The 27,957-nt window shown below is 46.1% G+C and overlaps 1 protein-coding gene across 1 annotated transcript; it reads left to right on the top strand.

Moving 5' to 3' along the window:
• Window positions 1–754: 754 nt before the first annotated feature.
• Window positions 755–18,847, top strand: FBXW12 (F-box and WD repeat domain containing 12). Its single transcript, XM_021686975.1, has 10 exons — window positions 755–844; window positions 1,436–1,473; window positions 1,681–1,838; window positions 2,496–2,614; window positions 7,885–8,094; window positions 8,680–8,838; window positions 10,086–10,296; window positions 10,758–10,936; window positions 11,009–11,142; window positions 18,748–18,847. The coding sequence occupies exons 1-10, from the start codon at window positions 755–757 to the stop codon at window positions 18,845–18,847; spliced, it is 1,398 nt and encodes a 465-aa protein (XP_021542650.1).
• Window positions 18,848–27,957: the final 9,110 nt, after the last annotated feature.

Raw genomic sequence — 27,957 nt, 5'->3', positions numbered from 1 at the left:
CTTAGCAGGGCCTCTGTGGGGAAATCTGTGTGGCCCATGCTTCCTCCTTCCGCCGGAAGTGAAATGCACAAGGTGGAAACCCAGGAGCTGCGTTGGTGCTAAGAGATAGGCTGTGCCCGCGGATTCCACGTCCCAAAGTAGACGTATAAACATGCCAAGCAGGGCGCCTGGGTGGCTCAGTGGGTTCAGCGTCTACCTTCAGCTCAGGTCCTGATCCTCAGGTCCTGGAATCGAGCCCTGCATCAGGCTCCCTGCTCAGTGGGGAACCTGCTTCTCCCTCTGCCTGCCGCTCCCCCTGCTTGTGCTCTCTCACTCTCTCTAATAAATAAATAAAATCTTAAAAAAAAGTGCCAAGCTGGTTCCCTACAACGGTGATTTGGAACTTAAAGGATGTCCCACAGAGACTTGAATTTGATGACTGTGAGTGTGTGAGTCGAAATTTCCTAGAGTTTTGACAAGTTCGTCAGCTCCTAGAGCGGCCCCAGATCCTGCACTTTCAGTTCCCAGCACCAAAGAAGGTCTCGTGGAACACGTTTAAGCAATGAACACTAACGAGCAAGCACTGGGAGGGATGCCCTCAGCTGCGGGGATCTGGCCCCGGGGAGGAGGCCGAAGCGTGCACACCTGCGGCCTGTTTCTATCGGAGCCGGATGAGCAATGGGTGGAAATCGCCCCGAGTGCTGCAGACGTGGGCCAAGCCTTTAAATTCAGAGCAACGGGAGAGGAGCCTGGATGGAGGTGCAGCCCGTGCAAGATGGAGTTCCTCGTGCCTGATGTGCCGCTGTTGAAAATCTTCTCCTTCCTGGACGCATTCAGCTTGCTCCAGGCTTCCCAAGTGAACAGGGTAAATGCTCTCCACAGGCCGTTCTCTGTCGGACCCGCCCCACTCCCCTCCACAAGTCCTCGCACAGACCCCCTTCACTGCAGCGCCTCCGCGTTGGGATCTTGGCGACCCCAGCCTTAGACCCACACAGCCTCCCTCACTGCTTACATTTACCCTGCTCAGGCCCATTCCTTCAGCTCCCATAGGCCCAGGTCCCTGGATTGCAGCTGCCTCTCTTGACCAGGTTGAGCTCTGATTCGCGGAATAGCCGAGTGCTGCCCTGGGTACTGGGGAGTTAACATCCCTCGCTCTGAGGCCCTCATGTTTTGTTAAGCGAAAAGGACTCTGTGCTGACTACATGGTCCTTGTGACTCCCGTTTCAAGCCCCGGGAAACCCACGTTTCTCCCGCAAGAATTCCTGAGTGTCTGTCCTAGCGGCGATGGGCCTCTGAGGTTACTGTGTCCGGGTCCCCCTAGACTGGGAGGGCTTTGAGAGCCCGGATGGTGGCTGCTTAACCCATGAGGGCCTTGCTCCCAGAACAAAGGAGAGCCGAGGAGGAGCCAACGTCTGGGTACTGACTGCCTGCTTACCTCTTCCTTTCTCCCCCTCAGTGCTGGAATAGGGTTGCAGAGAATGATCAGCTGTGGAGGTGAGCAAGGGAAGGGTAAGGTGGGAAGGCAGGTGTTTCTCATGGGAGGAAGAGGACATCCGAGTGTGTACCAAGGCGGCCTGTGTGGGGCTGCGTTGGGAGAGGCACGAGTGAGGCTTACGGTGAGGAAAGGGTTCATGAGCCCAGTCCTACTGAGGAGGAGAACTGACCAGGGGCAGCCTGGGGGGCTGATGACTCTGTTTCCAGAAACCTGTGTCTGAGGAAATGGAGCTTCTGCAACTTCTCCCTGTGCCTGGGCTCACAGAGCTGGAAGCAGTTCTTCCTCAAACAAACAAGGCTGGAGTACCGGATGGCATCGGTGAAGCCAGAGGACTTTATCTTCAAAGAAGCAAGTGGGAACCTTGGTACGGGGATAGGGGTCCCCTAGAGGAACATGACAAATGAGATTTAGGAAACTTCCCCCCCCCCCCCCCCCCCCGCCGTGTCTTCATTCAGTGAAAAGAAAGAAAATGAAAGCTTAGTGGGACTGGGTTGCTGTGGTAGCAGTCATGGTCTCCCTGCGTCTTCTCTTGTCCCCCACGCTCTGTGGTGCATGGAGAGACCAGAGTGATCTTATCATGAGCTAAAATCAGGCCCTGTGACTCCCTTTCTCCAAAGGCTTCCTGTCCCTCCTAGAATAAAAATGTTAGACAAAAGGGAAACTTAACAGTGCTTCTACCGTTCACTCTATTCCTAGTACCTCTTTTAAAACTCAGAACAGTTCTCTGATGGAGACCTCTTTATCCCCATTTTATGGATGGGGATTATGTATGTATGTATTTATGTATGGAAACTGAAACAAAGGAGGAAAAACAAGTCGGCCAGTGTCTCCCAAATGGCCAATCTGCAATGGGAACCCATGTTTGGATGACTCTGGAGCCAGCTTCTTCTCTTCTCCATAATTGTTTCCCAAACCCTCCTGAGAGGTGCAGCAAAACTTAGTTATCTTTCCAGAGTCCTCTTTATTTGATTGGATCATCCCTCAATTATCTGGTGGCCCAGTATTGTCTGTTTCCTTCTAGGAATCTTAGGACCTATGGCTTATCTGTCAGGACATGGCCACCCAATGGGTGGACAGGAGAAGTCAGTCGTTTGTACGGTGTCGTCAAAGCACATGCTTTATGCCTGGGACGTGCAGGAGGTGAGTCTGGCCAGTGAGGAGCACAAATAAAGCCTTGCTCTGTCCATCCTGTTCCACACAGGCAAGTGCTGCGGAAATGCTACTTGGAAGTGATGACAGAAATGGAGTTTCGAATTGAGTCTTCTAATTGGTAATCTGTGACCTTTCCATTTAGACTGTAGACACACAGAAAATTCACTTTTTAATGTGTTTTTTTTTTTTAAGATTTTATTTGTCAGAGAGTGTGTGCGCACACAAGCAGAGGGAGAGGCACGTAGGCAGGGGGAGAAGCAGACTCCCCACTGAGCAGGGTGCCCGATGCTGGACTCCAGGATCATGACCTGGGCTGAAGGCAGTCACTTAACCAACTGAGCCACCCAGGCATCCCTAATGTGTATTTCTATATATAAATTTGTACAAGGACTTATTTTCTATTGGTAACGTGGAATGGCTGTGAAATAAACTTTGGGTGTTGTGGATCTTCATGACCTATTCTACCGCCTCTCCGTCAACTGTTGGCATTTGTTACATTGACTTTTTCAGGAAGTGGTCTCTAACTCTGATCACTTCCAAGGCGGACAAAGGTCTTCTACATCAGGACCAGTATATGTAGTGCAAGAATCACTAGATAGGAAATTGGAAGACCCAAAGTGGGTCCCAAGTTATTGTATTTCTCCCTGTGAAAAGTATATAATGACACTTTTTCACACAGGGTCTTCTGAAGAAAACCCTTTATGAATATATGAGTTGGCAGGAGAATGATAAAATAAAAGTCTAGAAGGGACTCCTAAAGTTATACGATGCTTTTTAAAAAAGATTTTATTTATATGACAGAGAGAGACACAGCGAGAGAGGGAACACAAGCAGGGGGAGTGGGAGAGGGAGAAGCAGGCTCCCCACTGAGCAGGGAGCCCGATGCAGGGCTCGATCCCAGGGTCCTGGGATCATGACATGAGCCGAAGGCAGACACTTAACCCACTGAGCCACCCAGGCGCCCCTAAAGTTATACAGTGTTATATGTCAATTACATTTCACTAAAGCTGAGAAAATCAGAAAGATACTCTCTTGGATAATTTGCTCTAGGGGAAACCAGTCACCATGTCCCTGAGGACATCCAAGCAGCTCAGTGGATGATCTACTTGGCAAAGATCTCAGGCCTTCTGCCAACAGCCAACACCATCTTTGCAGTCATGTGAGTGAGCCACCTTGGAAGCTAACCTTCGGTCCTTCAGATTATTGTGTCCCCAGTCAACATGCTGCAACCTAGTGAGGAACCCGAAACCAGAGCCACTCAAGGAATCGCCTCCTGAATTTTGGACCAGCAGAAGCTGTGTGGGATAAGTGTTTATGGCTTTGAGTTGCTATGGCATTTGTTAGGCAGCAACAGATAACAGTTTTTAGTACAACTTTTCTTAAAATTTAAGATGTGAAAGCAGCTTTGGAACCAGGCAGTGGGAAGAAGCTAGAAAAACTCAGGAGAGTTTGGGACTTTGAGGAGACCTAGCAAAAACCTAGTGGCCTGCCATGAGGCTGCCAGTGAAGACTTAAAGGGAAATGTAAACAAAGATATTGGACACTGGAGGAAACAGTGTTCTTGTTACAGAGCTGCAGAAATTTTTAACAACATTGTCACCCCGGGTAATGTGAAAACTAGCGAACATGTCCAAGGAATGGCGTGTTCTTGCTAAGGAGAATTCTAGGCAGAATGCTGAGTGCTGACTGCTGCTTGCTGTTTGTAGTAAAACAAGAGAAGAGGGGAGGATACAATGACTGTCAGAGAAAAGAGAGCCAAGGATTGCTGGTTCTGAAAATTTGCAGCCTTTCAGAGGGCAAATGATGCTAAAATTTAAGACGTAGACTCCAAGCAAGATCAATCCAGGGCAGTGTCAATAAACCATATTATAAAGGTGAAGCCAAAGAGTGACTGCAAAATTCTTTATTAGACCACAGAAAGATCTAAGGGGATGCCTCAGAACTGAGGTCAAGCAATGGACCTCAAAGTTTAAAGCCTTGTCCTCACCAGCCCCAGCAGCAGCCCAGGGTGTCAGGGGATTTATCTCAAAGACTTGTGGGTGCGGCTCTTGTCTAATGACATCAACTCCAATAAGTTTCTTGGGAGACCCACAAAGTTTTTTCGGGGAATCATGTTGGCAGAAATGCTGCCAGCTTGAAGGTTAAGGGGTTGAAATATCACAACAGGAAAAGAGGCCTTTGAATCCTGAACTTTTACAGGGAAGAAGCAGCCTGTGAAACTACTCAGCTACGGAATTGGGCCACCGTATATGGACAGGGCAGGATAATTCAGAAGGCAGAACCCAGAGCCAGTGAGTGGAGCCACGAGTCCTGAAGAATCTTTCCCAGGCCTTAAATCCTGATCAACATACTACCAGCATGTTCTCTGTTGGAGCTCAAATTTTCTGTGTAGCACTGACTCCCACTCTTCTACTGCCATTTTCCTTTCTTTTTTTTGGATGAGAGTGTCTATAATGTTATCCTTATCTGTGCTATAATCTCCTAGCCTTCTATTTTGGGGATGGGGGTCAGACAACTTGTATATTTAGTTCTGAGGTTTTCACATCAAGATGAGCTGAATCTAAAGAGCCTCATCTCATTAAACGATGAGATCCTAGATTTTGAGATGATGCTGTAATGGTGAGACATTTGGGAGCATGGGAGATGGTGAGTGTATTTTGCATGTGGGAGGGAGGTGAGTTATTAGGGACTGCAGGGTGGAGTGTGTCAGCCAGTCTGGAAGATGGCCTCAGTATTCCTTGTCCCATATTCATGATCCTAGGTAGTCCACTGGACATTGTCACCAACTGGACATTGTGGAAATGATGGTGTGTAACTTATGAAGATATGTCATAAAAGACACTTCCTCTCTCTTGAGTCATTGGCTCCTAGAAAGCCAGCCACAGTGTTATGAGGACCCTTAAGAAGCCCTACAGGGAAGGTCTGTGTGGTGAAGTACTGAGGGCTGCCGGTAGCCAGCACCAACTTGCCAGCCTTATGAGTCAGCCATCTTGGCCTCATCCTCATGAAGCCAACTTCAACCTCCTAAGAGACCCTGAGCCACAAACCACCTAGCCAAACTGTACCTGAATTTCTAACAGAAACTGAGATAACAAAAACTTCTGCTTTAACCACCCAGTTTTTATGGAGAGGGTTTATTTTTATTTTTAATTTTTTTTGAAGATTTTATTTATTTGACAGAGAAATAGTGAGAGCGGGAACACAAGCGGGGGAGTGGGAGAGGGAGAAGCAGGCCCCCCCGCTGAGCAGGGAGCCCGACGCGGGGCTCGATCCCAGGACCCTGGGATCATGACCTGAGCTGAAGGCAGACGCCTGACAATCTGAGCCAGCCAGGTGCCCCTGGAGAGGGTTTGTTTTTATTTATTTTGCTTATTTAAAGAAAAAGTCCAGTGTAGTTAACATACAACATTATATTAGCTTCAGGTGTACAATATAGTGATTCAGCAATTCTGTACATCACCTGGTGCTCATCATGACACGTGCACTCCTTAATCCCCATCACCTGTTTTCCCCATCACCTGTTTCCCCCATCGCCCACCCCCCCCTTCTGGTAACTGTTCTCTATAGTTAAGAGTTTGTTTTTTGGTTTGTCTCTTTTCTGTTTGTTTTGTTTCTTAAATTCTACATATGAGTGAAATCATATGGTATTTGTCTTTCTCTGACTATTTCACTTAGCATTATACCCTCTAGATCCATCCATGTTGTTGCAAATGGCAAGATTTCATTCTTTTCGATGGCTGAGTAATATTCCATTGTGTGGGTGTGGATGTGTGTGTGGGTGAAGACACCCACACACACACCAGTCTTCTTTATCCATTCATGTATCGATGGACCCTTGGGTTGCTTCCGTATCTTGGCTATTGTAAATAATGCTGCAATGAACATAAGGATGCATATATCTTTTCAAATTAGTGTTTTCCTTTTTTTCAGCTAAATACCCAGTAGAGGACTTGCTGGCCCATGTGGTAGTTCTGTTTTTAATTTTTTCATTTTTTCATACTGCTTTCCACAGCAGCTGCCCCAGTTTGCATTCCCACCAACAGGGCACAAATGTTCCTTTTACTCTGCACCCTTTCAGACACTTGTTGGTCATTGCATTTTTTAGTTTAGCCATTCTGACCGGTGTGAGGTGATATCTCGTTGTGGTTTTGATTTTAAGCCACCCAATTTGGGGATGATTTATTGCACAGCAATAGATAAGACTGCACAGGCAATCTGAGTGTTACAATCAACATGGTGATTACGTCTGGGGAGTGTGCAGAAGTTAAGAGAGCAAGTGCTACAAGCGGGCTTAGAAGTAGTTATTATGATCAATTTATAATAACTAAAATTCTACATTTATTTTGTGTTCTTTTCTCTTTGTATGATATACTTCACAATTTTTTAAAGGCTAAAGAAAATCTAGAAGGGAAACGTTCTTCTGTCTTATTTGCAATGTACAAAATTGATGATGGAATAACAATTATGAGAGTTGATATTCTTTGAATTCCTACTGTGGACAAGGCAGAATTCTTTTTTTTTCTCTTTTTAAGATTTATTTATTTATTTATTCTTTAAAGATTTTATTTATTTGAGAGAGAGAGAGCACATGAGAGGGCGGAGGGTCAGAGGGAGAAGCAGACTCCCCGCTGAGCAGGGAGCCCGATGCGGGACTCGATCCCGGGACTCCAGGATCATGACCTGAGCCGAAGGCAGTCGCTTAACCAACTGAGCCACCCAGGCGCCCCTCAGATTTATTTATTTTGGAGGGAAGGGAGAAGGAGACAGAAATCCAAGCAGACTCTGTACTGAGCATGGAGCCCAACGTGGGACTCAATCTCACAATCCTGAGCTCATGACCTGAGCCAAAAGCCAGTTAGATGCCTAACTGGCTACACCACCCAGGCGTCCCTAGGCAGAATTCTAAGAATGTTTCGTGTGCTGTGAAATGTATTATGACAGCCCTGTAAAAAGCCACAACGGTAAGTAACTTGCTGAATGTAACACTGTTAGAGGCAGAACTGACTTGAGCCCAGAAGCGTGATCATTCTTTATGCTCATCACATAGTGAGATCTTGTCTTTGAATATACTGCGTTGTTTCTTTTCTGTGTTCACTACCCCGCCAATAATCGAGATGTTTAGAATTTTCTTATTCTTTTTCCAGAAGCGAGAAACGGATCTGATTTGGAGGAGGCTTCCAAAAAAACACTGGCCGGAAGAAAGCCCAGTAGGTGTGAAGAGTTCCTTGCACACCGACAGTGTTCCTCTCATTTCCTAGGGCACTATGATCTGGTCCAGCCCAGTCCAGCAGTCTAGTATCATGCGTCTGGCAACCCTCCCTCAGATGCATCTTGCATTCACTGCGGATTTGGAGGGAACTGTCAAAGTGTGGAATTGTCAGGATGAGGATGCCCTGGCTACTCTCACCATGCCTCGGGCCTGTTTTTCCTTGGAAATCTGTCTCACAAATGATGGCCCATTCCTGATGGTAAGTGAGCCCTGCACCTAGAGAGGGCCCACAAAACAAAATGCCTGCTGCCTTGACAGGCATTGTGGCCCCATGACTGTCACATCACGGTCTGTCTTCTTGGAGTCATCCCTACCACATACCCTGAGAGTCCAAACATATCCACGAATGTTGGCCAAACAAACCTCACTACCATCTTGGCCCTTGATCTACCACAAGTACGTTTCCCTAGTCATTCTTCCAGAAAAGAAGAAGAAGAAGAAAAAGCCTCCCTGAATGAGTTCCTATCTATGTCTCTTCTTTCAAGTGTGTATTGTATAGTACTTGACCTCGGACAGGGATTAGGGAGAGCGAGCTGTGGGTTTGGGAAGACGTTGAGAAAAGAACAGTGTTGATGTGCTATGAGTAACTATTCTGGAGAAGAGTGCTTTGGGGCTTAGAAAGTTTTATTCCTTGGGATCATTCTTACAACGCTGAGGCAGCTTTTCATCTCCGTTATGGGATCGAAGAAACCATAGTATGTTTTGCAGCTGTCAATCCTGCTTTCTGTGTGCTCTAGGACTTCCTGTCTCCTTCCATTGACGTGGTGGTGGTGTTTGGTTTCAGGTAGGCAACTCTGAAGGTGACATCTACACACTGACAGTGCCTGAGCTAAGGGGTGTCTCTAAAGTCAGTGCATTTAAATATAGTGTTGACCTCCTACACTGCTCTCCCAACAAGAAATGGATCTTTGCATCTGGGACACATCAGAATATCTTGCCAGTGGTACGTGTCGCTCTGTGCTTTAACTTTGGGAGCAGAGGGTCAAGCATTAGGAAGGTGGGGTTTAGGAAGTGTTGGAGAACCTGCAGAACTCAGGGAGGACCACACATAGTGCTCCCTCCTCTCAAAGGCCATATTGCATGTAGAATCCATTTTTGTAGCCAAGATAAAAATGTTCTGGGATTCCTGGGTGGCTCAGTCAGTTGAGCATCTGCCTTCAGCTCAGGTCATGATCCTAGGGTCCTGGGATCGAGAGTCCTGCATCGGGCACCCTGCTCAGCAGGGAGCCTGCTTCCCCCTCTGCCGGCCACTTCCCCCTGCTTGTGCTCGCATGTCCCCCCTCTCTCTGACAAATAAATAATATCTTAAAAAAAAAAAAAAGAAACAATGTTCTTTGAAGTGATAGTGTCAAGTTGCAAGAAAAAAAAAAAGTTTGTTAATGAAAATTTGCTCATGAAGCCTGAATCAGCCAAAGAGCTAGAGGAAGGTGAGAGAGGTCTCAAGAAAGGAGAATCTTTGGTAAGATTTTAGCTTTAGGAGGCATTGGGATCCAGGCCCTAAAGCAGGATGGGAATCTAAACAGACCTGCCCGAGGTTCGTTTTAGCTTTCCTTGCTTTACTTTTATCCACCTTGGCTGAAAGGGACAAAGAAGTCCAGAAGTAACTAAGAACATATCAGCCTCCGAATGTCCCTCTGAGAAAGTCTGTGGCCGTTGAGTCTGCCATTTTTACTATGTGGCTCATGTGGACCGCGCACCAGAGAGCAAGGAGCTGAGAGGAGGCAGCAAAAGCCGAACCACCCTAGACGAGTTCCCCAAGCAGGGAAAAATTTATCCAACCAATGGCAGCTTGATCTGGGCTCCAATGTGGCCAGATGGTTTTGTAACTCCTGGGCGTGCCAGAAGAGCAGCTTCGGGGACTTTGCTTTCTGCATGACCGTGACCGACAGGAGAGGAAGATGGTCCTTGGATGTCAGATGACAAGCAGGGACTACTTAATGCTCCCTAAGATTCAGAGTAAAGCTTTGGCCACAAAACAAGGCTTTTTTTTTTTTTAAAGTAGGCTCCATGCCCAATGTAGGGCTTGAACTCACGACCCTGAGATCAAGAGTCACATGCTCTACCGACTGAGCCCGCCAGGCGCCCCCACAAAACAAGGACTTTTAAGGAGGCTTTTCTGGAGTCGCTCCTGTCCTGACGTGCTGTAACTTCTCCCTTTACCTGACTACATGTGCACTGATCTCTCCCCAGGTGTTCCTCACAGAGAGCTTACTGAAACCGTCAGAAGGCAAAAGCCCTCTGTCGCTCTCCATCCCATTTTCATCCTGCTGCAGAGCCTGCTGGGCCCCAAGGAGGACAAGCAGGGTAACAGTGATGCACCGAAGAGGCTCTTTCAAAAAGACAGGATTCACCACCTTTGAGCTAATGGCTGAGAGGACGGGGGACAGAGCAGACATCCAAGGTAGGCTGTGCCCCATCAGAGACACGGTTTCTAGTCCCTTCCGTGCGTGCATTCTTTGGGAGCCATAACTCTGTGGAAAGGGGGCAGGGGGCTGCTTTAGCTGGAGGGGATTTCTTTACCCCGGGCCTGCCTGCCTCTCATGCCCGTGCTCTGACCTCTACTGTGCTCCACCCCGCTCTCGGGCAGGTCTGTTTAGATTCCCATCCTGCTTTAGGGCCTGGATCCCAATGCCTCCTCCATGCCTGAGCTGTTACCGTCCACCGCCCCCCGTTCCTGGGCCCGGGCACCTGTCACCGTGGTCTGTGACATGTGTTTGTCACTGGCCTGCCCTTCGTTTTCCTCACCAGCCCGAGGTCCCCTGAAAAGAGCGAGTGGGTTTTTTCATTCTGCGTAAAGCTAGTGTGCGGACTGAAGGAGCCCCAGCTTGCCTGCCCGTGTGTGTATGTTTTGCATGAAAACAGCCCATCAGATTGCAACTTTCCTGTTGCCGCTTCATATGGAGAGTCCTATTTGGATGGGAGTCGGAGACGGAAATATGATTGTCTTTGAGAGTGGGCCGTCCCTATTCCTCTTCACCATCAGTGGCCACCTGCTGCAACGATTTGAGGACCACCAGAGGACCATCGGCAACTTATGGGTGGTAGGTATGAGCCTCCTCCGCCCACCGCTCGCGGCTCTGACTCTGGGCCGCTCATCTCGGTGTCCTTTGAAGGATTCTGTGCACGTCCTCACCACATCCATGGATGACTCTCTGCACCTGTACACGTGGGAAGAGGAAGGCCGTTATCCGTACCTCAGGAGCTGCTGTCACCTGGAGCACCTAGGGAGCGACCCAGCACCGAGCTGGTAAGCCCCGCCTTGTGACTTACCTTGCCTTAAAGATTGCAACTTCTGATCTAAAAAAATGAAGGGATAATAAGAGAGGTTTTTTAAAAGAGTTTTTGAGGATGTATTTAAATAAACTTATGTCCAGAAAGAGAATTGCTAGTTCTTGGAATGTGTTCACAGCCCTTGCAGTACATTTCAAAAGGCTTTCCAAAAGGGCTCCCATTTGTTTGCCCACAGCAGAACATGCAACATTTATATCCTCAATATCCTGTCTTTATGTGCAAGGTGTATACTTTTTTGAGTTCGTGAGTCGTTTGGGTTTTTTGTTTTTTTTTTTTTTTTAAGATTTTATTTATTTATCTGAGAGAGAGAGAAAGAGCGAGCACGAGCAGGGGGCAGAGGCAGAGGGAGACGCAGGCTTCCCGCCGAGCAGGGAGCCCGATGTGGGATCCTAGGACCCTGGGTCACGACCTGAGCCGAAGGCAGACGCTTAACCGACCGAGCCACCCAGGCGCCCCTGGGGTGCTTCTTTAGCCAGCTGCTTTTATCTCCATTTTAGTTTTCTTGTAGATTGCCTTCAGCTAAATTGTTTTTCTTGAGATCTTACATACCATACATGGAGGTCTTGTCTTTTATATACATTGTTGCTTGTCCTTATGTTTATTTTTGGCAATATCTAACAAAGCACAGATACATGTATTCTTTTTTTTTTTTAAGATTTTATTTATTTATTTGAGAGAGAGAATGAGAGAGAGAGCATGAGATGGGGGAGGGTCAGAGGGAGAAGCAGACTCCCCGCTGAGCAGGGAGCCCGATGCGGGACTCGATCCCGGGACTTCAGGATCATGACCTGAGCCGAAGGCAGTCGCTTAACCAACTGAGCCACCCAGGCGCCCGATACATGTATTCTTCCAACTGCCAGTACCACTAGCAGGAGTTTACTTTGACAGTAAACCTCCAGGGACTAGAAATCCATTGGTTGTTTATTGCAACATGAGTTGTGATTGCCAAATGCTGGAAACTAACTGCCCAAACATAAGAGATTGTTTAACTTACTATGGCATATCCACATCATGGAGTATTGTGCAGCTGTAATTTAAATCTCTATGTTCAGATAAATTTTTCTAGTGTTTTTGAGGCAAAAAAAAATTTAATCATATATAATTGATATATAATTATGCTTAACAGATTTTATTTTTTTCTCTTTATCATAACTAATTAATCTTAGCCTACTCTGAGTCAGAAATGCTTTTCTCCTTTCAATAATTTAAAAAAAAATTTAAAAATTTATTTTAGAGAGAGAGAGAACAAGTGGGGGGGCAGAAGAGAGAGAGAGAGAAGTAGACTCCCCACTGAGCAGGGAGCCAGGCAGGGAGCTCCATCTTGACCATGAGATCACGACCTGAGCTGAAATCGAGTCGGGACACTTGACCGGCTGAGACCCCGCAAGCTCCTCTCAATAATTTTCAATGCCTCCCCTTCATATCACATGTTCCATACTGTGTAGCATTATGTCTTTTATCCATTTAATTTTTTTAACAATGCAAAGAAATTTTATGTCTTCCCCAAATAGAATCCAGTTGTCCAACACAGTTTGAGTTTTGACAAAAATGTAAGGTCTTTTAATCAGAAGTACAGTCAAACCGCAGAATATTTCCATCATCCCCAAAGTTTTCTTAGGCTCCATTGTAGGCTGTCCCTTCTTCCATCCCCAGCACCAGGCAACCACTGATCTGCTTTCTGTCCCTATTAATTAGTTAAATTTTCTAAACTTCTATGTAAGTAGGATTACATAGTATATATTCCTTTGTGTCTCGCTTCTTTCAGTGAACGTGGTGTTTTTGAGATTCACCCTTGCTGGGTGTATCAGGAATTCACTCCCTTTTGTTGTTGAGTGGTTAGTGTCCCGTTGTACAGATGGACCACAGTTCATCACTTCACCAGCTGAGGGTCACTTATGTTGTTTCTAGCTTGGGATGAACATGTTTTCTTATTTACCTAAGAGTGGAACTGTCGGGTCATACGGTATGTTTGACTTTATAAGAAACTGCAAAACTCTTTCCTAGGGGGCTGTGCGTCTTCGCATTCTCCCTTGGTATTGTTTCAGTTTTGTTTTATTTATTTTACAGTCCAGTAGGTGTATAGTGTGCCTCATTATAGTTGTATTGTGTATTTCCCTAATGATGTCAAGCAGCTTTTCATTTGCTTTTTTGCCATCCAGATATCTTCTTTGGTGAAACATTGGTTCAAATCCTTTGTACAGTATTTAGTTGGGTTGTTTATTAATATCGAGTTTTGATAGTTCTTTATATATTTGGAATATAAATTTTTTATCAGATAAGGATTTGCAAATATTTTCTCCCACTTTGTGGTTTGTCTTTCTACTCTAACAGTGTCTTTCATAGAGCAGGTGTTCTTAATTTTTTTTTTAAGATTTTATTTATTTATTTGACAGAGAGAGAGAGAGACAGCGAGAGAGGGAACACAAGCAGGGGGAGTGGGAGGGGGAGAAGCAGGCTTCCCGCTGAGCAGGGAGCCCGATGCGGGGCTCAATCCCAGGACCCTGGGATCATGACCTGAGCCGAAGGCAGACACTTAATGACTGAGGCACCCAGGCACCCCAGGTGTTCTTAATTTTGATGAATCTCCAATTTTTCTTCTAAAATGATTGGGCTCTGGATGTTGTATCTAAGAAATCTTTGCCTATCCTAAGGTCACTAAGGTTTTCCCCTTTGTTTTTGTCAAAATTGTATAGTTTGAGATTTTACACTTAAGTCTGTTACCCATTTTGAATTAAATTTTATATAGGGTAAGATATAGATCAAGGTTTCTTTTTTTTACATACAGGTATTTAATTAATCAGCACCATTTGTGGGGGGGGGATCCCATTCTTTCTCCATTGAATTGCCTTTACATCTTTGCCAAAAATTAGCTATATATATGTGTGTGTATATATATATATGTTAATTTCAAGATTATTTTGTTCCAAGGACCTATGTATCTATCCTTTCTCTAATAACACACTACTTTGAAAATGTAACTTCATAGAAATTTTTAAATCTGATGATATGAGTCCTCTACTTTGTTCTTTTGCAAAATTACTTTGCCTATTCTGGTTCCCTTGTTTTCTATATTTTTTTGTTTTGTTTTGTTTTGTGGGGTTTTTTCTACATATATATATATTTTTAAGATTTTATTTATTATTTGATGGAGAGATAGAGACCACAAGTCGGCAGAATGGCAGGCAGAGGGAGAGGTAGAAGCAGGTTCCCTGCCGAGCAGGGAGCCCAATGCAGGGCTCAGTCCCAGGACCCTCAGATCATGACCTGAGCCAAAGGCAAATGCTTAACCGACTGAGCCACCCAGGTGCCCCTCTACATATATTTTAGAATGAGTTTGTAAATGTCTACAAAAATTCTGCTGGGGGGTGGCACCTGGCTGGCTCAGTCTATGGAGCATGTGACTCTTGATCTTGGGGTAGTGAGGTTGAGTCCCACGTTGGTCTTAGAGATTACTTAAGGGAATGAAAAAAATAGAATTTGGGTCTCCTGGCTGGCTGAGTCAGAAGAGCGTGCAATTCTTGATCCTGGGGTCGTGAGTTTGAGCCCCACGCTGGGTGTAGAGATTAAATAAATACAAAAGTTAGAATCCTACTCAGACACACAAAAAATTCTGCTGGAGTTTATACTGGAATTCTATTGGACCTACAAATTTGGGGGGGAAATGGCATCTTTACAATTGAGTCTTCCAATCCATGAAACTTATGTCTTCCAATTTATTTAAGTCTTCCTTATTTTATCAAGTGTTTTTGTAGTTTTCAGGATACAGAATTTGCAAATATTTTGTAAGACTCTAAGTATTTAGTGGTTTGAGTGCTACTATAACAGTAATGTCTTCAGTTTTCAATTTTTCACTAATAGTATGTAGAACTGTGATTGACTTTTGAAATATTAATTTTATATTCTGCAACCTTGCTAAACTATTATTCAAATAGCTCTTATTAATCTATAGATATTTTGTGATTTTCCATGTATACAATCATGTCATCTATCAACAGAGACAGTTTTTTTTCCCTTCCTTTCCAATACATATGTCTTTTATTCCTTGTTCTTGACTTATTGCATTAGATATAACTTTCAATAACAAGGGGTGCCTGGCTGGCTCAGTTGGTAGAGCATGAGGCTCTTAGGATCATGAGTTCAAGCCCCATGTTGAGTGTAGAGTTCACTTTAAAAAAAAAATAACCTTCAATAACAACATTGGAGTGGAGAGCAGATATCCTTGCCTTTTATAGAAAGTGTTGCATCTTTCACCATTATGATTTTCACTGTATGTTCTTATAGTTGCCCTTTATTAGGTTGAGGAAGTTCTGTTCTAGTCCTGGTTTGCTGAGGGTTTTTATCATCAACAGATGTTTAATTTTGCCAATGCTTTTCCTGCATCAATTACTAGAGCATGTGATTTTTCCTTTTTAGATTGTTAATAAGACAAATTACAGTCATTTTTTTTTTTAAGATTTTGATTAGAGAGCGAGAGAGAGTGTGCATGAGCAGGGGGAGGGTTAGAGGGAGAGGGAGAAGCAGACTCCCCGCTGAGCAGGGAGCCCGATGCGGGGCTGGATCCCAGGACCCTGGGATCATGACCTGAGCTGAAGGCAGTTGCTTAACTGACTGAGCCACCCAGGTACCCCAAAACTACGAATTCTTAATTTTTTTAAAGAATTTTTTTAAAGATTCTATTTATTTGAGAGAGAGTGTGAGTGCATGGGTGCATGTGTGTGTGAGAGAGAGAGAGAGAGAGTGTGTGCGCGCACGCACTTCCTGCCAAGCAGGGAGCCCAACTCAGGACTTGATCCCAGGACCCTGGGATCAAGACCTGAGCCAAAGGCAGATGCTCAACCGACTGAGCCACCCCTTTGCCTCTCTTTGTCAGTCTTTTGGAAGTTTATCAATTTTATCTTTTCAAAGAGCTTTTCTTTTGTCTTTTTTTTTTTGTTCTCTCTCAGTTTCATCTCTGCTCTTTTATTTTCTTCCTTCTTGCTTTGGTTAATTTTGTTCTCTAATTTTTGAGGTAGAAACTTAGATTATTGCTTTGAGACTTTTTTTTTTTTTTTTAGATTTATGTGAGAGAGAGTGCATGAGTGAGCCATGGGAGGGGCAGAGGGAGAAAAAGAGGGAGAGGATCTCAAGCAGACTCCCCACTGAGTGTGGAGCCCTACACAGGCCTGAGATCACAACCAGAACCGAAACCAAGAGTTGGTCACCGAGGCATCCCAAGACCTCTCTTTTTAAATATTAGCATTTGATGCTCCAAATTCCTCACCAAGCACTGCTTTGGCTGCAACTTTCAAATTTCAACTGATTAGATTTTCATTTTCACTCAGTTCTATATACTTTTTAAATTCCCTTTTCCCCTTGACCCCTGGATTTACTATTTATTTTCCAGTTCTCATTTAAATTCCAATTAGTCAACATATAATATTAGTTTCAGGAGTAAAGACCCATGGCTTATTCAAAAGTATGTTTATTTTTCAAGTGTTTGGATATTTTATTGCTATCTTTCTGATTTCTAGGTTGAATCAGTTATAGAGAGCATACTCCATATGTTTTTTCTTCTATGTCTGTCGAACTTTGCTTTATGACCCAGGGTATAGTGTATGTTGGTGAATGTTTGATGTGTGCCTGAAAAGAATGTGTACTCTGCTGTTGTTGGTGGAATGTTCCGTAATTGACAATGGCATCACCTTGCTGATTATCTGTTTCAGTTCCTCCATACCCTTTCTGATTTTTGATCTAGTGGTTCTTTTTTTTGTTTTTTTTTTTTTAAGATTTTATTTATTTATTTGACAGAGAGAGACACAGCAAGAGAGGGAACACAAGCAGGGGGAATGGGAGAGGGAGAAGCAGGCTTCCTGCAGAGCAGGGAGCCCGATGTGGGGCTCGATCCCAGGACCCTGGGATCATGACCTGAGCTGAAGGCAGACGCTTAACGACTGAGCCACCCAGGCGCCCCATTTGATCTAGTGGTTCTTTCAATTATGAGAGAAAATTATTAAATTTTCTGACTATAAATGTGGATCGATCTTTTTCCTTTAAATTCTATCAGTTTTTATTTTATGTATTTTGCAGCTCTGTTATTTGGTACATATACATTTAGTATTATTATATCATCTTCGTTAGTTGGCCCTCTTATGTTTGTGTAATAACCCTCCTTGTCCTTGAATATTTTCTTTGCTCTGAGGTCTACTTTACCTGTTATTAATTTAGCTACTCCTGTTCTCTCTTGATTAATGTTTGTGACATTGTTTTCCTCTACTCACCTTAGTGCAGGGGAGGAAATGGTCAACAGGGCTCTACCTTGGTCTTTGCAGGGGAGGGGTAAAGCTACCACCTTTGCTTGGGTTAGTGCAAGGCAGGGATGGTCAACAGAACTCTACCCCCACAGTTTCTGGACTCCTGGAGAAGAGGAGTAGGAGTATCACCTCATTAATACAGGATGAGATGGTTGACAGGGCCATGCCCCACAATCTCTACATCACCCCCATGGGGAGGGAGGCATGGCCTCTTAGGTGTTCTCCTGGAAGAGGGCAGGTATAATAAAAGGGAACAGAATTCTACTTTAAAATGAAAATATTCGGGGCACCTGGGTGGCTCAGTCATTAGGCGTCTGCCTTCGGCTCAGGTCATGGTGCTGGGGTCCTGGGATCGAGGCCCGCATCAGGCTCCCTGCTCTGCGGGAAGCCTGCTTCTCCCTCTCCCACTCCCCCTGCTTGTGTTCCTTCTCTCACTGTGTCTCTCTCTGTCAAATAAATAAGTGAAATCGAAAGAAAGAAAGAAGAAAGAAAGAAAGAAAGGGGCCCCTGGGCGGCTCAGTCATTAGGCGTCTGCCTTCGGCTCAGGTCATGATCCCGGGGTCCTAGGATCGAGCCCCACATCGGGCTCCCTGCTCAGCGGGAAGCCTGCTTCTCCCTGTCCCACTCCCCCTGCTTGTGTTCCCTCTCTCGCTGTCAATCTCTCTGTCAAATAAATAAATAAAATCTTTAAAAAAAAAAAAAAAGAAAAAAGCAGGAAGAAAAGCAGAAAGAAAAGCAAGCAAGAAAGAAGCAAGCAAGCAAGAAAGAAGCAAGCAAGAAAGAAAGAATGAAAATATTCTCTCTCAGGGCACCTGGGCGGCTCAGTCGGTTAAGCATCTGCCTGCAGCTCAGGTCATGATCCCGGGGTCCTGGGATTGAGTCCTGCAATGGGCACCCTGCTCAGCAGGGAGTCTGCTCCTCCCTCTACTTGTGCTCTTGCTAGCACTCTCTCTAATGAATAAAAAAATCTTTAAAAGATATTCTCTCTCATCATTATTAAATAGTATCTCTGATTTGCTAGGTTATCTTGAGAATTCCGGCAGGTGCTATCTCAGAGCAGGTTGGGATTGCTACTCTTGCAATTAATAATCAGCATAACTGTCAGATCTGTGCAGTCAAAACTAAATCTAGGAATAACTTCAGTGATCAAAGGACCAATTGATTTGGGAAGAATATTCATATCTTTGTCAGGTTCAAATTTAGTCTTATCAACAATGGATATAATTACTTTGTCGTTTGTCCACTGATGATCTTGTTTTTTCTGTTGGCAGCTACGTCTCCAAAGCAATATGTGATGATATGAGCATAGTATGTGTGGTGTCCAGAATTCGTGAATCCAGCATTCTGGTGATGTATTCTTTGCATATGTAATGTGGAAACTAATGGAATTAGCCTTGCATCATCTCCCTCAATGTAGTAAAGAGAATTCTGTTTGCAAACCCAGAATGATTGTTTTAGTGATATTAGGAAAGAAGCCATGATTTAACTACCTATAGTAAATCAGACACTGTAACAGACAGTACAGCCAGCAGGGAGAGTGTAGAATACGAAGGGAGTAAAATATAACTGGTCGCAGATCAATTCAAAGGGAGCCTATATCGGGGGAAAGCATGACTTCAGACTGAGGCTGGTTTAAAGGGGGCACCTGGCTCAGTCGGTAGGGCATGCAACTTTTTTTTTTTTTTTAAAGATTTTATTTGACAGAGCGAGTGAGTGCACAGAGGGAGCAGCAAAGGGAGAGGGAGAAACAGACTCCCCACTGAGCAGGGAGCCCAATGTGGGGCTCGATCCCAGGATTCTGGGATCACGATCTGAGCCGAAGATCTGTTTAACTGACTGAGCCACCCAGGCACCCGACCATGCAACTCTTGATCTCAGGGTTGTGAGTTTGAGCCCTGTGTTGGGCGTGGAGCCTACTTAAAAAAAAATTGTAAAAGTGAAGGTCATCTGTATCAGTCAGTGTTCTCTAAAATGTAAGCAAAACCTAAATGTGTTATAAAAACATAGACGTTAATATTTAACGGCGGCTAGAAGTGACTCAGGATATAGGTGGTAATAAAAAAATGCCCAAGAGGACTAGGATGTAGGACATAGAGCAAAAGCTAAATCACATGGAAATTTCAATTTGCATAATTTCATGGCCACTGTAGTGTACATGATAAAGAACTGCCCCCTAAGTTTATCACTGGTTCAGGATCCGGAGTTCAGGGAGAGAGTACTAATACATCAAGCCTGAGCCCCACGGGTGTGCTGTCCTGGCTGTGAGAGGAGGGAAGGACTGGAAGAAACAGGACATGAGAGGGGGACACAGTACTCTCATGAGAATGTAATCTCAATGGGGGATTTCTCCAAGGAGCAGTGTGGGTTTCTGGGCTGTTAAAGTGCCCACCATTCCCTCTTCCTCAAAATGAAGCTGTGACCAGGAGGATAAAGGAAAGGAAGTCAATGGAGGGTGGCTGGAGATGGACAAGGCTGGGTGGAGAAGCTGACAGGAGATGCATTGTACACAGCACCTGGCAGTTCTGGGACAGCCACATGTTTGGCTTAGGTCCGAATCAAAGTCCGCGAGGAGGAATATATACTAACACGGGGTGAAAAGTCAGGAAGTGTCAAGTTACACAGCTGCAGGATCTAACCCAAATATTTTGTTTAACAAAGGAGAAAAAAAGACCTGTATTTTATAGATCTGTGTTTCTTTAAAGCTTCTTTTCATTGGCATTTAGAAAAGTGAGTTAAAAGTAGCCCTAGCATACACCTGTAATGAGTATCATGTCCTATGCCAATTTTACCTCCGTTAAAAAAACGTAGCCATCGTGACTAAGGAAAGCCCGTGAGCCTGTTTTCTTTATTAGAATCTGTTATAAAGGGAATATGTGGCAGAGGACATGGAGGTGGAAGATGAGATAGAGGTAAAAATCTGTGGACTATATGTGCATGAGCACAAAGAATGTAATTTGTCAGAGGAAACAGGAGTAAATAGGATCCCACAGTGCCTGTGATTTGTGAATAACTTAGAGACAAAACTGAATTGCTGTTGGGCTTTCATTTTCCAGGAAAAGGTGGTCAAGATAGGCACAGAGAACTTTCTACACACGGCACCAAACAGTGTTCAAAACTGCAAATGCAAAAGAAAACCTTAAAATCTATGGTGCAGGGGGCCGGAATTGAAGAGAAACCTTCTAAGCTGGGAATGAAGAAAAAGGGTAAATCCAGAAAAATCAAGAAATGCTGCATGCCTTATTCATAGGATTTTAAAGGACTCCACAATGGAACACACAGCCCCTGCCAAAGTGGAGGTCAGTTCACAGATCTGCAAGGTCCGGGACCCTCAGAAAAGTAACAGTCCTTTCCTTGTGGGTAAACTGAAGGGAAGTCTACCCATTGGAGAAGGATGATGGGGAGAGCTGCCTCTCTCAGCTTCAGGTATGGGTGGAATAAAAACAGAAACCATTCCCTCCGGAGAATTCCTAACCATAACCATACTCTCCTTGGAGGTGGAGTTGACATCAGTCAAGGTCCCAAGACTAGGCAGAGGTCACACACATTAAGGTGATTTGACCAAAGTTTAATAAAGAAACCACTCTAATTTGGGTTTGTGGTGAAAAGAATTCAAGAAGCCACAGAAATAGGGGCGCCTGGGTGGCTCAGACGGTTAAGCGTCTGCCTTCGGCTCAGGTCATGATCCCAGGGTCCTGGGATCGAATCCCGCATCGGGCTCCCTGCTAGGTGGGGAGCCTGCTTCTCTCCCTCTGCCTCTGCCTCTCTCTCTCTCTCTGACTTTCATGAATTAAAAAAAAAAAAAAAAGCCACAGAAATAATACACCTAGTGGCATTTTAGCCCCTCTTTTTTGTAAACATCCCTACAGGGTGCTGGCAGTCCGCTGCTGACCTATGCTCGCTAATCCAGGCCAGGTTTTGTTTCTGTCTCAGCCACAGGAAGCTCCGTGGGCAGGCACCAGCTGCTGGGAAGAATTAATCTTCCCCTACCTGTACCCAGAGGGTGCTGGCCTAGCCTAGCTGACTTAGACCCCCCCCCCCCCCCGCCCCACCTCTTCTTTCGGTGCCCTGGGCTGGCCTGTGTTAAAAGCCACCGCTACTAGGTGGGGGCTTATTACAGCTACAGAGAATTAAACAGGGCTGTTCCTCTAATTAGAACACCTCTACCAGATATCATTGCTTGAATGGATACATTCAGGTGGTCTGTAGATTTGACTAACACGTTCTATTGAGTAAAGACTTCACCAGAGAGTCACCGGGGGGTTGGAACTGTGAAAAAGGAAACCATACATGGTGTCCCTTAGGTTAGGTATTAGGTCTTGGTTGGCGGACTTGGGGCCTTAACGTAGCTGCAGTTTCAGCCCCACCCCCGCCAAAATGTCACCAGTCTACATGGGACTTTCCTGGTCAGCACTAGATTTGCTGCTCGACCCCTGCTGTTCCCCTTAGGAGTGCAGCCTTGCCTAAAACAGTGGGTTCTTTGCTAATAATCCCCTTTTCCCCCACTCCCTATCTTTAAAAACTTTTCCTTTTCTGTAGCCCTCTGGAGCTCCCCTTTACTTGCTAAACAGAGATGCTGCCCAATTCACAAATGGATGAATAAAGCCCCTTGGATCTTTAAAATGTACTCGGTTGACTGTTTGTTATTTAACAGAATTAATTGCCCCACATGGGGCAGCACCATAGGGGTGATTCCCAGGAGACCAACAGATGCCCTGCAGATGACCTCCAACTTTAACCCCCTTCTCTGTGATTCTGATCAGAATCTTCTCCTTTTTGGATCAATTCTCCTGGCTCTCTACTACCAAATGGGCAGACTGGCTGGAAAAAAAAAAAAGTTTTGAAATCCTAGTTTTTGACTTTATAGGATTCTGGATCCTAAGGATGGTTTATCACTGGCTCCAAAAACAGGCATGAGACCTATTACCTCAAAAGCCAACTGGTGCCAAATTCAAATTTTAACACATTATTTTTGAAATGGCCCAAACAAGCAGAGTTTTAGCCAGCTAGAGCCTGTCTGCTTTTCATATCCCCACTGAAACCTTACCTAACAGCTCCTACCCACTGCTAAGCCAGAGCCCTATGGCTGTAAGCCCCAGGCTGCTGCAGTCATCGGGGGCTATTTGACCCAGAGCCTCCCCACCCCACATGCACACCTAGGCACAGAAGTCCCCAGCTCCCATCTCCTTCTCCTCTCTCCCGGAGTACCCTTGCCATCGTCCCATCCTGGATGCACCACAAGCTTCCAGTCTCATGAGATGAGGACCTTCCCCTCCACGCAACACCCGCCAAGCACCTCTCAGTAAAGTTTGTGTGTGTAACTGCCTCTTGTTCTTTTTCCTTGATGAGCCCCCACATCCTTTGAGGCCTTACAGACCTACATCCTAAATATATAAAAGAACTCTTAAAACTCAACAAGAAAACAACCCAATTAAAAATGGGCAAAAGACTTGAACAGCTACCTCACCAAAGAGGATACACAAGAGGCAAACAAGTTCATGAAAAGGTGCTCAACATCACTAGTCATTAAAGAAATCTAAATTAAAACCGCAATGAGAGAATAGTGTACACCTATTAGATTGGAGGGGGCAGGTGGGGAGACAGACAATGCCAAGAGCTAGAGGATGGGGAGCAACCAGAACTCAACGACACTGCTGGCGGAAACGCAAAATGCTACGGCCATTTTTGTAAAGAGTTGGGCAATTTCTTATGAAATAAAACATGTACTTAGCATATCACCCAGCAATCCCACTTCTAAGTATTTACCCAAGAGAAATGAAAACTTCTGATCACACAAAAGCCTGTATATAAATGCTTATAGCAACTCTATTCGTAATCACCCAAAACTGGAAACAACCCAAATGTCCTTCAACTGGTGAAAAGATCTACTTGGGTGAATCCATACAATGAGATACTACCCAGAAATAAATGTACATCAACTGCTGATGCACACAAATCTCTTGGACATCAACCTTAGCAACATTTTTCTAGATCTGTCTCCTCAGGCCAGGGAAACAAAAGCAAAAATAAACAACTGAGGCTACCTCAAACTAAAAAGCTTTTGCACAGTGAAGAAAACCATCAACAAGATAAAAAGGCAGCCTACCGAATGAGAGAAGATGCTTGCAAATGATATATCTGATAAGGGGTTAATATTCAAAGTATTAAAATTTATAAGCTATCCAGATAATACCCAAAATAAAAGAAGTTCTACAACTCAACACCAAAAAAAACGATCCAATTTAAAAAACGGGCAGAGGACCTGAATAGACATTTTTCCAAAGAAGACACCCAGATGGCCAACAGACACATGAAAAGATGCTCAACATCATTATTCATCAAGCAAGTGCAAATCAAAACCACAGTAAGATATCCCCTCACGCATGTCAGAATGGCTAGAATCAAAAAGACAAGAAACAACAAGTGTTGGTGAGGATGTGAGGAAAGGGAACCCTCGTGCACTGTCGGTGGGAAGGTAATCTGGAAGACAGTCTGAAGCTTCCTCAAAAAATTGGAAATAGTAATTCCACTTTGGGGTACTTACCTGAAGAAAACGAAAGTCATAATTCAGAAAGATATGCACCCCTATGTTTACTGCAGCATGATTTATAATAGCCAAGACATGGAAGCAGCCTAACTGTCCATCGGTGGATGAACAGATCAAGATGTGTGTGTGGGGGGGTGTGCACAGAGATACACAGACACATATACACACAGTGGATTATTAGCCATAAAATCTTGCCATTTGCAACAACAGGGATGGATCTAGAGGGTATTATGCTTGGTGAAATAAGTCAGATAAAGACAAATACCGCATGATTCCACTTACATGTGCAATCTAAGAAATGAACAAAAATGAGAAACACTCATAAACACAGAGAACTGGTGGTTGCCTAATAAGGGGAAGGGGTGGGGAGGATGGGCAAAATGGGTGAAGGGGAGTAAGAGGTACAAACTTCCAATTATAAGTCACGGGGATGAAAAGTATGGCACAGGAAATAGTTAATAATGTAACACACTTACCGTGGTGAGCATTTCATAATGTGTACAATTGAATCACTATGTTGCACACCTGAAATTAACATGTCCACTATACTTCAATTAAAAATTTAAAAAAACTTTAACACAAAGATTTAAAAATCCTAAATATGACTCCCTTGAAATATAGGAACAAAACAAAACAAAACAAAAATACAGGAGAAATGGACACAACCACTGGAGGCAAGAAGGAGGGGAGCAGATGAGAAACCAAGACTGAATGAGGTACAAGAAACAGAGAAGAACCAGGGCCTGGCAGGTCCCCCAAGAGACCCAAGGACCTGGTCCAGTAATAGAGCTGGGGACACAGGGGTGCAGGAGGTGGCACAGGGAACCTGAGCACCGCTCCCTGCTGGGCAAGGGCGGGGTCAGAGGTTGAACCTGGGCAGCATGGAGCAGCAGGAGTCCAAGGTTCCATCTGGGAGTCAGAAGCTGGTTCTAGTCCTCCTCGCTGGGTGATCTTGAGCAAGTCGCTCCCTCTGGATGGATTCAACCCCCCCCCCCCCCCAGGAAAAGACACCCTCTGTGCCTCCCCCAGCCTAGCCCCCAACCGAGGGACAGTGCCACAGCGGCATCTCTCATTATGGGGGTAAAAGAGGGGGTGCCGGCAAGACAGAGGGCAAAGGCAGGGCCTTCCTGCATCGCCTGGAGCCTGAGTCCCATTCTGCAGGCAGGGAGACCCCAGGCAGGAACCTGGGCATGAGTCATTGAGAAACCTCTTTTAGGCTGGGCTGCCTGGGAGTCAGGGTAAGGAGGCCAGGCCAAGGAGTGGTCCACCTTCCCCTTTTGCATAAGGGGTCGGGCAGCTCCCAGCTTACCCCGCACCAAGGTCAGGCCCGGCTCTCTGGGCCACAGACGGCTAGCTCGTGCCCAGCAGGCTCTCGTAGCCCTCAGTGTCTCCAGGGGCCTACCTTCTCCAGTGACGCTTTTCACAAGACGCCCACATCTTACAGAACCTGAGGCCACTGTCCCAAGGTGGTCCCCAGGGCCAGGCCCTAGCCCAGTCCTGGAGCTCCAAGTCCATGGGGCTTTCCACCAGGGCATCTTTCCTTGGGCCAGAGCTTCTGTCTGTCCCCAATGCCAGCCAGCCAGCCAGACACACACACACACGCACATACACACACACACACACACACACACACTCTCTGATGAGCACTGCTTCCTTGACTCCAGGTCAGCAAGCGAGGCTGGGAGCAGGGAGGAAAGAGGTTGAAGTGCCCACACACATTTCGGTGGGTGTAAGGACACAGATATGCCGGCTTCCTGCATCCCTGGGGTGGGTCTATGCCCTGCCCGGGCTGGATTCTTCTGCCCTGGGACAAATGCATCTTACACAGCCTGCAGCTCGAGTCTCCCTTGGGTCCCCATTTGCACACCCAACATCCCCCCCACAGCCTGCAGGGGCAAGGAGGCCAATCAGCCCTAAGGAGTTGAGGTTTCTGAGGCCCTTCAGGTGGAATGTGCAAGCGCCTCCCAAGGGGCAGCAGGTCATGGGGTGTGGGGGGAAATCCCTGGGAGCTGGGAACCAAGTCCCACTATGGCCTTAACCCTGTGGCCCTGAATGACAAAACACCTGCTATGCGCCTCCCAGGGCAAAGAGGTGCTCGTGCTGGATGCGCTGTTTGACCACCAGGCCCGTCCTACCTGATTTTTCACCCCGCTCTGCACTCAGAAGCCGACTGCCCCGATCTGCACCTGCCAGGCTCCCCTGCCCTCTGGTTCTCAGGGGGCTTGGCCAACAAGGGGAGCTGACAGGAGCCTGGGAAATGGGCAGAGCAAGGGGCCAGGGTAATGACTCCACCAGTGTCCTTCCTGCCTTGGGGCAGGCTGGCAGGCACCACCCTCCTCCTCCCAAGGCCTCCGTCCCTGGGGCGGCCCCTCCTCCAGCTTCAGCTCCCCGTGCTCCTGGCGGCTGGTGGCGGCTCCGTCCCCGCCCCTCATCACAGGGCCAGTATCCGCTGTGCTTCACCCTGGAAGGCTTCCCCGAGGCCGCAGTTCTGCAAGTAGTTCTCTCGCTAAGCCCACTTCCGTGACCTCTTCTCTGGTTTATGCCATCAGTTTCCCACTGGGAGCTGGACGGATCTGGCCCTTGACAAACATTTCCTCATTAAATCCGGCCAGCTGCCAACTTGGGGTCCCATGCGGCGACACAGGGTGGCTCCTGCCACGTACCAGAACATTTCTGCCCTTCTCCCCAGAGGCCCAGCAAGTCGGGGGGGGGGGGCGCGGAGGCGAAACTTAAACTAGAATCCAGGTCTCCAGCCTTCCTGGCCTGAGATCTTGGGGAGGAGATGAATTTGGGAGTGGTGACGTTTTCACAGGAGGTGCCTGGCGGGGAAGTCAGGTCCCCGGGTTCCTGCAGCATCAGTGAGCACCCAGCCCCGGCGCGTCCCATGGGCCCGTTACAGGGCTGTGCCCCTGCCAGTTTCGGGGTGAAAAGCTTCAGTGGTCACTAACCTCTGCTTTGGCCTCCCAACACTTTGGTGATCGATCTTCTGTGTGAAACACTGGGTTTGTTTTCTGCCCTGGACCACTCACTGTTACAGGACTGAACTACTTCCTTAGATGTATCTCACATCTAAACCAGAGGTCAGGGTAGAGACAAGGCAAGGTCACCCCCTGAGCCCCAGCACTACTGAATTCTCATTGTTGTGATTTTCTAAAGAGCTCCAGACACAGAAATAGCCATAGCAGCCTCGGATCAAATTCCACACTGTGACCAGAAGGTGGCAGTATGCCACCATCCCAAGTCCCCAGCTCCCCAGGGGTCCCCCCCCACCCCCCACCGCAGGCTCCTAGACCTGTGGCCGCTGGGACAGCCCAAAGATCATTCTGCTTCAAGTGCACATATCAGCTAGGTAATCCAGACACTTATAAATAAAACCCCCAAATTGAGATCATGGAACAAATTCCTTTCAAATACCAAGATGTTATCTTTGCCTTAGATTTCTGGTAAATATTTGCAATGGGATAAGCCATCATCCTAAATTAGAACAGGACACTTTTAAAGGGAGATCCATAGAGCAGCACCAGATGGTTTGGGTCTGAATTTGTTCCGCAATGTGTTATCCTAAGGAAAAGCTGGGGGGTGAAAGGGAACCGGATACACCAGTGTCAGCACCCAACGAGAAGCCTGGGGCAGCCAGGCCCACCCTGTGGCTCCCAGCATAGCCGACAGCCATCTGTCAGCCCTGGCCCAGAGGCTCTGGAGTCCTTCTACCCATTCCCAAAGTTTCAAGTGGCTTCCAAGATGATACCACCATTTATTAGCACAAATTCAGCTGTTACACCGATTAGCACAGTACTTTAAATACCAAAACTATTAACAAAAACACAAAACTCCCGGATCTTGTCTGGACAACTCTTCCAATATGTAAATTGGAGAAAGTTCATTTACGAAGGCAAGTCACTTCCTAAACCCCTGAAGGCGCCCCCAGCAAGAAACA

The sequence above is a fragment of the Neomonachus schauinslandi genome, chromosome 1 (assembly GCF_002201575.2).
Source record: "Neomonachus schauinslandi chromosome 1, ASM220157v2, whole genome shotgun sequence".
Taxonomy (NCBI): domain Eukaryota; kingdom Metazoa; phylum Chordata; class Mammalia; order Carnivora; family Phocidae; genus Neomonachus; species Neomonachus schauinslandi.
Note: the sequence above shows the minus strand (reverse complement) of the source record. Positions and strands in the feature narration are given on the sequence as shown.